At 41.0% G+C, this 11,811-nt stretch overlaps 1 protein-coding gene across 11 annotated transcripts in view; it reads left to right on the top strand.

Annotated features, from left to right (window-relative positions):
• Positions 1-2,723, top strand: part of LOC105001496 (cytochrome c oxidase assembly protein COX14) — a 4,436-nt gene extending 1,713 nt beyond the window's left edge. For 2 of the 11 annotated variants that reach the window (XM_010857802.1, XM_010857797.1), the window contains 2 exons: positions 2,172-2,209; positions 2,313-2,721. In XM_010857802.1, the coding sequence (XP_010856104.1) occupies positions 2,321-2,494 (174 nt within the window). In that variant the 5' untranslated portion in view covers positions 2,172-2,209; positions 2,313-2,320 and the 3' untranslated portion in view covers positions 2,495-2,721. Of the gene's footprint in view, positions 1-1,005; positions 1,114-1,940; positions 1,981-2,052; positions 2,210-2,299 lie in introns of those variants that run through there. The other 9 variants (XM_010857798.1, XM_010857801.1, XM_010857799.1 and 6 more) reach the window with 8 other exon arrangements.
• The last annotated feature ends 9,088 nt before the right edge of the window (positions 2,724-11,811 follow it).

Below are 11,811 nucleotides of genomic sequence, written 5' to 3' on the forward strand. Positions count from 1 at the left end.
CCTACCTGTTTTCCTTCCCTAATTGTTTTCTTTCTTCAAACTGGTGTTCCCTTGACTTCACTCTCTTTGGTTTTATCCTCTAATTTGGTATCACTTGTTATTTCCATATGTATCTGTAGCCTAGCCTCTTTCCCATGATTTGTTCCATATTTGTATATCCACGTGTCTGGCAGACATCATCATGTGAATTTTGCGTTAAGCATCTTAACTTGAACGTGTCCAATTCATGATCTTGGCTGACGCTTCCTGCCTCCACCACCATCCCCATACACACATATAGACACACCTGTTTCTTCTCTTTTCTGTTAACGGTATCCCACTCCATAAAGTTTCCTCAGTTGTTAACTTGCAGATACATCAACTTTGCCCTAGCCCATCCAATTAATAAGCCTTGTTCTACTTCCAGAATAATTTCTTCATCTGTGTTCTCCTTTACTACTGCCCTGCTTTAGCTCAGGGTCTGAAGAGTTTTTGTTAATTTGAAAATAGAAATCTCAAGTTGGATTAGACAGGAGAAGAGATTCTAGAAAATTTTCATCAGTAGATCTTCTATCACTCTTCTAGGCAAGATCTACCATCCTATTTCCAGCCTTCTTCCTCCAGCTCTGAGAAGAGGTGGTCCTGTAAGTGGTTAGTGTCTGGCCAGGATAATGGGGGATAGGATGAGAAAGAATAAGTTTGGAGTTTGAAGGCTGCCAACTGGGAGCTTATTACCTTAGTGTCCTGCTGTGTGTGTGTGTATGTGTGTATCTGTCTATCTCACAGCTTAGAAGCCTTTCAAACTTCAAATAACCTGTGTGTGTGTGTGTGTGTGTGTGTGTGTGTTTCTGTCTCACAGCTTAGAGGCCTTTCAAACTTCAAATAACCTGTGTGTGTGTGTGTGTTTCTGTCTCACAGCTTAGAGGCCTTTCAAACTTCAAATAACCTGAAAACATCCCTTTCTTATCTTGCCCCTGTGCCATTTGGTTTTCTTCCTCTGACATTATTTAATGTTACTTTCAATAGCCACTTGGAATTATGATTCAAGGAAGCTGTGCCTCAGCTCAGCATTGGGATCCACCCTCAAGGACTGGCTCAAAGGCAGTATTCAACTCATGGGACTTACTTTGAAAAGTAATTAGACATCTTACCCTACTCGAGATCCCCTCAACCAGCTAATTCTGAACTTCTCTTCTTTCAAATTCTTTACTTTTAAGAAACCTATTCTCACTAACTGCAGTCAGAGTTTTAATTCTCTCAGCAGAGTCCCAGATTGAGGAACATTTTGTTCAAGATGAGAGATTCTTTCTCTTGTTCCCTAGCTCAGACTATCCAGGGAACACAAATTAGAAGTAATTTATCTGAAGCACATGTGAGTTAACATTTGCTGGGGCCTCAGTAAGTTTGTTTTTAGCCCTTGGGATAGGTTCTTGGTTTTATGTTTGAAACTTAGAATTAATGCTGTAGAAGGTTATGTCTAATTGAAACAATATAAACATACTATTGGCACTATTTCAAGGATACTATGGCTTTAACAGATGCTTGAAGACCAACCTGGGAATCTGAGCCATAAATAAGATGATTTTATGGGAAAACAAATTGGATATTGCCCAGAAGGCTCCTATGACAGAATAATATACTGCTAATATTTAATCTCTGGCTATTTCCATTAATTCCTTTCTGGCCAGAAAAACTGATGTGTGCCTAAAGTAATACACCAATTAAGAACATTTCTAGGTGGTCCATACCAGTCGCTTCATTCCATAAACATGGAGGGTCAAGTGTCAGCTGTGATGTCATTCATATACACCTGGTTTGAGCTATGTTTCTGTACCTTGTATGCAGACTTTGTTTGCCCTTTTGAATCTTAAGAGTTCCCAACAATATCTTCCAGTATGTGCTGTGCTTAGTTGCTCAGTCGTGTCCTACTCTTTTTGACCCCATGGACTGTAACCCGTCAGGCTCCTCTGTCCATGGGGATTCTCCAGGCAAGGATATTGGAATGGATTGTCATGCCCTCCTCCGTGGGATCTTCCCAACCCAAGGATTGAACCCAGGTCTCCCACATTGCAGGCAGATTCTTTACCAGCTGAGCCACCAGGGAAGCCCAAGAATACTGGAGTGAGTAGCCTATCCCTTCCCCAGGGGATCTTCCCAACCCAGGAATTGAACTGGGGTCTCCTGCATTGCAGGTGGATTCTTTACCAGCTGAGCTACCAAACTTTGCCATGTGAGTAGCAGCTATTCAGAATAGAGTGCAGCCAGATAAGCAGGGGAGGGGGCTGGGCAGATGAGGCCTTATCCTTGGGTCTAAATCCAGTCTGTCTTTATAGGGGACAACATGCCAACTGCCAAGCAACTAGCTGACATTGGCTACAAGACCTTCTCCACCTCCATGATGCTCCTCACTGTGTACGGGGGTTACCTCTGCAGTGTCCGAGCCTACCACTATTTCCAGCGGCGCAGCTCCCGGCGCCAGGCTGCAGAAGAACAGAAGACCTCGGGAGCCCTATAGAACTGGGGGGCTTTTTTCCTTGAGCAGAGAGGCCTGAGGCATGCTGTGGAAAGACTGCACCTGCAATCGTTTCTGAGTCAAGAGGACCAGGGCCTTACTGGCTTTCAAACTCTGCTCTGTGGAAAATGCCCATGTTTTCTCTGGTGCAGCCAGTTTGGAGAGGCTATCGAATCAAAACAGGAATGGGAGGGTGAGGCACACCTATAGACATTAAATACTTTGCCATATCTGTGTCTTGGTGCTTTTGTTTACTTGAATAGGGTGTGGACCACAGAGGTGGGACCTTGACTACCCATTTTCTAGTCACGGATTAGAGTTCCATATCTTGGGCTCTGCCTATTAACTAGTTCTAGGAATAGTAATCTCAACTCTCATGATCTCAATGAAAAGACTGCCCCAGCACCTGTATAAATCCCCTGAGAAGACTCTGTAAAGACCAAAGCTCTTTTTCGGTCAGGGGCCATTTCTGGACCAGTTATTATGTCCAAGTAATGGGGTTCTGTGGTCAGCATGGCCACACGTGTCAAGGGAGGCAGAGGTTCTTGTTTAGTAGCTGTATCAAAATTGCATGAAGTAGAAGAGGGATAGTTCTTAAAAAATGTGAAGGACTTCTGGGCAGCCTATAGTAATGCAGTCTATCTCCTTAGGGACAGTGGGTATAAGCATCAGGTTCGATTTCTCTTCTTGCAAAGAGGATATGAAAGAACAGCATTTGAGGTAAAACCCAACTATGAAGAGAGACTTACCATTTCATTTTGAGCTTTGAGACTTGCTTGTTCATGTCATTCTCGGTAATTGCCCAAATAACCCCCATTATTTGACACCTGTCCTCTCTTTGCTCTCGTGTACACACTGCTCTGACTTGTCTCTCTGTTCCTAAACCTATCACCTGAAAGCCCTGTTCCAGGATTTAGAAACTCAGCTTTCCTTTATCCTCAACCCTTTTCCTCTCATCCTTTCTGGACATGCTAATGAAGGACTTCACTGCCTTCTCACTTACCTATAGTAGGATCATGGTTCTCTCAGCTCCCCAATGCCACTTCCAATAAAAATAGTCCTTTCTGAGGAGCTTTCTTACATTCTCATTTTCACTGTTTTAAGACTTGAAGACTTTAACTCTGTGGATTCCTTCTCTTTTCTTCCCATCTGTTCCTTTTTGGCCGAATCGGCTTCCCTGTCCAGCCTGTACCCAGAGCCAATCCTCTTAATAGCGCCCCTGCCTCCAGCCTTACCCTTAGCCCCAGACCTTGTTCCCTTAGTTACCTAATTCACCCTCTGCCTCCTCCCCAGTAGATACGCGTGCTTAAGTGGTAGTTCCTAATTTAAAAGACTGGTTTGAAGTTGAATGAGAGATTTCATATTAAGTTTAATACTCTGGTACATGACAAGAAGTGTCACCTATTCAAACCTGCTGCTGCCCTCCACACCTGCATCTTCCAGGCTTACCTTTTGAGCTTCAGATAACAACCAGCTGCTTGCTATATCCACTTGAATCTCTTACATAACATGTCTACAACTAAGCATTTCTTCGTATCGCCAGGACCTACTCGTGTTTTTTCCCCCTTATTTTCAACTATCATCTAAGTCAGGAATATAGGGGTTTTATTACATTATTCCCTGTATCCTACTGCCAACCAAGTAATTGTCTTACTAATTTTTACCATTTAAACATCCATTTGGTCAGTTCTACCCTTGTCATTTCTTGCTTACACTTTTGCAGAAGATTTTTAGTTCATAGTTCCAATCTTTACCTCATCAGATTTGCTGCATTGTTATCTGATAATTAGATCTATATTGGCAACAAAGGGAGATCATGGCATTCTCCTGCTTCAGATCCTCTTTGAAGCTCAACCATAAACATCAGGTTAAGAATCGCTGACTCAGGTACTTCCCTGGTGGTCCAGTGGCTAAGACGCCACGCTCCCAATGCAGAGGGCCCAGGTTCCATCCCTGGTCAGGGAACTAGATCCCTTATGCTACAACTAAAGATCCCACATACTGCAACAGAGATTGAAGATCTTGCATGCCACAACTGAGACCCATCACAGCCAAGTGAGTTAAAGAAGCCCTCACCTATATGGTCAAGTCCAAACTCCTTAGTATGGTGCATCCTCAGGTCCTTCAGATTTGACCCACCTTTACGTTCCTACCTCACCCTTTAGGTTCTCGTAACATCAAACCCCTTGTGTGGTTGCACGTTGTTTCTTGTCTCCATGCTTGTTCGTGCTTTCTCTTTAAATGGAACCTCCTTTCCATCTTACAGTATCCTTTTTCCAAAAAGGTTTCTCTGACCCTTTACCCTCCCATGCTGGGCCAAATATCTATAGAATACACCACCTTTTCTCTTAAAAAAAAATCTTTAAAAGCACAGAGAGCTAAGACAATTTTGAAAAGAAAGAAGATGGGTTGGGGCTACCAGATACCAAGACACTATAGAAAGCTAATAGTAATTAAGTGTTGTGGTATTAGTACAGGAGCAGACAAATAGACCAATGGCATAGAAAAATAAACTCAGACACAGATCTATCTATCTATCTATCTATATACACACACACACACACATATATATATATGAGAAATTGAATATGAGAAGATATATCACAAACCTATGAGGAAACCCATAGTCTCTGTTGTTATGGATACATAAGTGGTTGTAAAAGTATAAAAAATGGATTGTAAGGACAACAGTAGTCATTATATTGGGGGTGAGGTAATGTGGAACAGGGTAGCGGCTGAAGGAGGCCTTAGATGGAAACTGTTTCCTCTGTTCACAAAACTTTGAACGCCAGATACGTTTTTCCCACACCAATCAATGTTCGAACTCACCAGACACTGTCCTTAGTTCAATTCTGCCACTAAGTTACCTGGAGTTAACACAGACACCACAGGTTAAGGGCCTCAATCCCAGAAGACTACCCCCAACTTGAGATATCATTCACAAGTAGTGGGTCTCCAGATTACCCACTTTTGCCTGACAGCTATAGATCCATTCCCATGACTCCTGCTCAGGCTTGACAGTTTGCTGCTGCTGCTGCTGCTAAGTCGCTTCAGTCGTGTCCGACTTTGTGCGACCCCATAGACGGCAGCCCACCAGGCTCCCCCGTCCCTGGGATTCTCCAGGCAAGAACACTGGAGTGGGTTGCCATTTCCTTCTCCAATGTGTGAAAGTAAAAAGTGAAAGTGAAGTCGCTCAGTCGTGCCTGACTCTTCGCGACCCCATGGACTGCAGCCCACCAGGCTCCTCCATCCATGGGATTTTCCAGGCAAGAGTACTGGAGTGGGGTGCCATTGCCTTCTCCGGACAGTTTGCTATGATGGCTTATATAACTGAACTCGGAGAAACTATTATTACCAGTTTATTATAAAAGATACCAGTCAGGAACAGCTAAATGGGAGAGACGCCTAGGGCACAACACGCTATCAGCACCTCAGTATGTTAAATCCAGGAGCTCTCTGAACCCCACTGTTAAAAGAGTTTTAATGGAGGTTCCATTATATAGGCATGATTGAATCATTAGTCATCTGATGATTAACTCAGTCTCTAGCAGCTCTCCCCTCCCAGGAGATCAAAAGAGTAGGGCTGAAAGTTCGAGCCTTCTAATCTGTCTTGTCTGTTTCCTCTGGCAACCAGCTTCCATCCTGAAATGATTTAGGGGCTCACCACGAGTACTCACTAGCAAATAAAGACACATCACTCTGCAGATTCCCAAAGGTCTTAGAGGCTCTGTGCCAAGAACCTGGGACTAAGACCAAATATATATTATATCACATCACAGGTCTATTAATTTTTTCTTTAACAAATAAGATTTGAAGTAAGACAAAATGTTAGCGGTATTGATTCTGGGGATTGGAAATATGAGAGCATGTAACATTATGCTTTTCTCTTTTTATTCCAGTTTCTCAAAGAGTTGAGGGGAGAAAAATACTTTTGATAGCTTCCTATTATTTACTGCAGAGGTTCTCAGCAGAAGTGGCACTCCCCCCCTCAAACACACACACACGACAAAGGTGAAAGTGTTTGATTGTCGCAATGACTGGGAAAAGGTGAAAGTGTTTGATTGTCGCAATGACTGGGAAAAGGTGAAAGTGTTTGATTGTCGCAATGACTGGGAAAAGGTGAAAGTGTGTGATTGTCGCAATGACTGGGAAAAGGTGAAAGTGTTTGATTGTTGCAATGACTGGGAAAAGGTGAAAGTGTTTGATTGTCACAATGACTGGGAAGCATCTCGGCATTTGGTAGGTGGAGGCCAAGGTTGCTAGACTTCTTACAGTGCCTGGGATAGTCTTGCACAACAAACTGTCCCAAGTCCTACACAGCTATCAAATGTCCTCATAAATATTTAAGTGAAAAAACAATTTATAATTAGCTGAGAATATAACCTCCCACAAAGTATTTTTGGTACAGTTTTTGGTACACTCTGAATTCTCTAGGTATGCAACTACCGTAGAAATGAAGGAGAGACTGTACAGTATTTGCTTTATTTAGAACTTTTGTTCACCATTTAAAAAAACCATTTCACTGATGGCAGAGTCTGTTCCTGGCATTTGGCTCTCTGACAAAACACAATAGTATCAGTCTCCATTTGTAGCCCTTATATTCACGGTACATGTACAAAAGTGCAAGCATCTGAGTGCTAGTATAACTATGCCCAATATTTATGTATGGAAATAATTTTATTACAAATTCTTTTCAAAAAGTATCCTTTATATTACATAGGATATTGTGCTGATTTTTAAAAATTCCATGTGCTAAGTTAAATGTTAATTGCATTTAAGGCTAGTAAAATGAGTGTTACAAATATTTGTTTTACAAAGTAGATGGTTTAGAAATAATCCATTCATATTTGGTTGACATTTGCTATGGTACTGGGTGATGGTTGAATTTGTTTCAACTTGGCTAGGCTGGGGTGCCTAGTTGTTTTGTGAAATATCAATCTGGATGTTGTCATGAAGGTATTTTTTAGATGTAATTAAACTCCAACTTGGAGTAAAGCACATTGTCCTCCATAATCTGGATGGGCCTCACCCAATCAGCTGAGGCCCTAAGATCAAGGACAGAGTTCCTAAAGAAGGAATTCTGCATCAAGTCTGTAGGATATAAACCCTACCTGAATTTCCAGCCTGTGGATCTTACCTCACTCAATCAGCTCAGGCTCTAGAAGCAAAGACAGAGTTCTTAAAGAAGGAATTCTGCATCAAGTCTGTAGGATATAAACCCCACTTGAGTTTCCAGCCTGTGGATCTTAGACTGTAACATCAACTTTCACCTGTATTTTCAGCCTGCTGGCCTGCTCTACAGATCTCAAGGATTACCAGTCCCTACAGTTGTATTAGCAATTCCTTGAAATAAATCTTACTCTCACTCTTATTCTCTCTAATGTATTAGTTTTGTTTCTCTGGAGAATTCTAATAGAGTACCAATATATAGTATGCCAATATTTATCTGTCCAGTCTTATTTCCTGCCTAGGTTCAGTCCTCTCCTACCTCATTTTCACTTGGAGTACCTACTGTCTTTTCAAATACAGCTTGTCAAAACCTAAATTCAAGCAATTGTTTGGTATTTACTACCCTGCACCTGAGGTCAGGGGCGGTGGCCGAGAGGAGCTAACCCGAGCCCGAGGTCAGGGGCGGTGGCTGAGAGGAGCAACCCCATGTCCAAGGTAAGAAGCAGCAGTTGCGCTTTGCTGGAGCGGCCTTGAAGAGATACCTCACGTCCAAGGTAGGAGAAACCCAAGTAAGATGGTAGGTATTGCGAGAGGGCATCAGAGGGCAGACACAGTGAAACCATAATCACAGAAAACTAGTAAATCTGATCACACGGATCACAGCCTTGTCTAACTCAATGAAACTAAGCCATGCCGTGTGGGGCCACCCAAGATGGGTGGGTCATGCTGGAGAGGTCTGACAGAATGTGGTCCACTGGAGAAGGGAATGGCAAACCACTTCAGTATTCTTGCCTTGAGAACCCCATGAACTTGCAGCCATGAAATTAAAAGATGCTTACTCCTTGGAAGGAAAGTTATGACCAAACTAGATAGCATATTAAAAAGCGGAGACATGACTTTGCCAACAAAGGTCCATCTAGTCAAGACTATGGTTTTTTCAGTGGTCATGTATGGATGTGAGAGTTGGACTGTGAAGAAAGCTGAGTGCCAAAGAATTGATGCTTTTGAACTGTGGTGTTGGAGAAGACTCTTGAGAGTCCCTTGGACTGCAAGGAGATCCAACCAGTCCATTCTGAAGGAGATCAGCCCTGGGATTTCTTTGGAAGGACTGATGCTAAAGCTGAAACTCCACCTCATGTGAAGAGTTGACTCATTGGAAAAGACTCTGATGCTGGGAGGGATTGGGGGCAGGAGGAGAAGGGGACGACAGAAGATGAGATGGCTGGATGGCATTACTGGCTGGATGGCATTACCGACTCAATGGACATGAGTTTGAGTGAACGCCGGGAGCTGGTGATAGACAGGGAGGCCTGGCGTGCTGCAATTCATGGGGTGACAAAGAGTTGGATACAACTGAGTGACTGAACTGAACTAAACTGAGCATGAACTGTATGTATTTAATGAAAAAGAATTAAAAAAATAGACTTATGTGCTGTCAAATTAAGATGAAGGAATATAATTAAGTTCATTGGTTATTACACTAAGTATCAATGGACTGGATTCTCTCATTAAAAGACAAAATCTAATAGATTTGGGCTAAAAAGGCAAATCCAAAATATATATAGTTTCCAATACACATACTCACTAATACAGAGAAGTTGAAAATAGATGGGTAAGACGTATCAGACAAATGCAAACCAATGTAAAGCAATAGTGGTAATATTAAGAAAAGTTAAAAAACACTAAATGGAATAAATAGATCATTTGGTAATATAAAAAGATAAATTATGGAGAAGGGTGGTTATCATAAATTTGTCTGCAACTAAGAAACTAAAGGAAAAATTCTTAGGAATTTTTAGGAAAATTTCTTAGGAAAAATTCTTAGGAATACAGAGAGAACAGGATAAAAATACAATTATAGTGAGAGTCTGTATTATACTTTGTTCAGGACTGAACACCACTAGAGGAATAAAAACATTAGAAATGAATAATACAGACAACAAGCCTGATACACAAGTATGTGTATATATAATAAATACAGAATAGATCATTTTCTGTATCTATAGAATACTTATAAACACTAATCGATTATTTAACTACTCAAAAAATTTTAAAACAAACTTAAAAGTAGAAATTTTACAGATAGTATTCTCTGATCACATCCAATAAAATTATAAATAAATGATAACCTCGACTACTTGGAAATGAAATATTCCTGGGAAACCTTCAAATCAAAGGGAAAAAACAAAACTGAAGATTTTTACCTTCTTTAAAAGCAATAAAACAATATTTCATACAAAACTTCAGGATACAGCCCAAGGTCATGTCAGGAAACATGCCCTTAAATGCCTGTGCAAGGTAATGGGCTTTAAAAATAGAGACAAAAGCCACTGGCTACTGGGTCAAGGTCAGATTCCCCGTCATGACATTTAAGACCTCTTTTACACTCCCAAGCAACCAGCCCTTTCACAGCACTTTTAATATTTAAATAATACAAGGAAATCTTTTGTTAATGAATGGCAATACAAGTTTGTATACTCTTTTCCTATCAAAAAAAAATTTTAAGTGTCTATATCTTCTTACCTAGTTATTTCTGTGCTAGGACTCTAGCCACACAACTGTACGATATATTCATTCAAAGGTCTTATCTGCAGTATTATGTTAATAGTAAAGAAAAACTTAAATAAGTTCAGGAATTAGTTAACAGATAATGGTATACTCATAAAATGGAATGTTATCAGTCAAAACCAGCAGAATATGTATGGTATGATCTCTGATTTTTGTTTTAAAAGAAACACATTTGTATACATTTGGTTATCTGATAAGTGGTCCCAGAAGACTATATACCAAACTGTTAATAATGATTAGGGTGAATGGAGAGGTCAGGTACTTAATTAGTTGCATTTTTTACAATGAACATATCTGATTTTTATAATAAAAATATTTTTTGAGTTATATGAAAGCTGAGGGAACTTAGAAATAACACTTACATACTTATTTCTCAGTTTTAACTGACTTGAACATATTGCCAGACTTGCTTCAACAGGTTTTTTGTTTTGAAAAAAGTGTTCATTTGTATCATATCTACTAGTTTTTAAGTTTCTTAAGGTACATGAATATATCCTCAATGTAACATATTTTCAAATATAGACAAATAATTGTCCCTCCGCCCCCTACCCAACACCCTTCCTATTTCCCTACTCAGAAATTACCTGTGTTAAGAGTTTGGTATGTTCCTATTACCATTTTCAATGTGTTTACATGTACATAAAGAAATATATGTTGATTGAATTATCTTTTATCTGGTCTCTTCAACTATTCAGAGGCCAAAGCCTCAGGAGAGAAGGACTAATGGGCAGACCTTGGGACCCCACAGCTCTCCCCACTCTGTGTTAGGATCAGCTTTGGTAGCAGAGCCACAGCTTGTCCTGGGAACCCTACTGTAGGGAGAGAACAGCCATACTACTAGGAGCCACAAGGAATACATCCACACCTGTGCGAGCCACAATTCCTTATAATAAATTATTACTAGCAAAGAAAGTCATGTTATTGCTAGAAAGTTTCATATTGTTTCCTAAACATCTTTCACAGAAGCCAGTTGAGTGAAGGTTGATTCCTAATCTACTATAGGCCTAGGGCTTATGGCTAAACTCTTCCTGATGAGGCCTGCCTTACAAGAGACCTTACTGAGCTAAAAGGAAAAACAGAATTGTATGCTGATGGCTGGGGTGAAGGTGGTACAGATAACCTTACTATGTATAGACCTAAGCCAATTCATAGGCCCCCTTTTAAAAAAGCCATTTCCTTTACCTCTTTAAGGTCAGCACCTAAATCCTAGGATAACCCTTCTACAAGAGGAGTTTTAGAAAACTCCTCTTGCTACTTAAAACTTTGTGCCTCCCATGATCTACCAGCTAAAATTTAACTCTAGCCTGATGCCGCGAGCCGGCGAGAGACATTCCGCTCGTGACAAAGGTCATGAGGAAGGAGGCTCGGCATACGCAAAGGCGGGATCGAGCCTCGGGAGTCTCCCCGGATATTCTCGAGTATCTTCCCCCAAAAAACCAGAGTCTGCCTACTTTATTGCTTTGTGCTCTCACCTCTGACTTTACTGGGGGCTGTCCCCTACCACCATCTCGCTCTCTCTGTCAAAGAGTTAACTTACAGCTCCAATTAATAAAGTTCCTGGGCAATTAGGAATGTTTAAATCC

Source organism: Bison bison, unplaced genomic scaffold (genome assembly GCF_000754665.1).
Source record: "Bison bison bison isolate TAMUID 2011002044 unplaced genomic scaffold, Bison_UMD1.0 scf7180017864383, whole genome shotgun sequence".
NCBI lineage: Eukaryota > Metazoa > Chordata > Mammalia > Artiodactyla > Bovidae > Bison > Bison bison.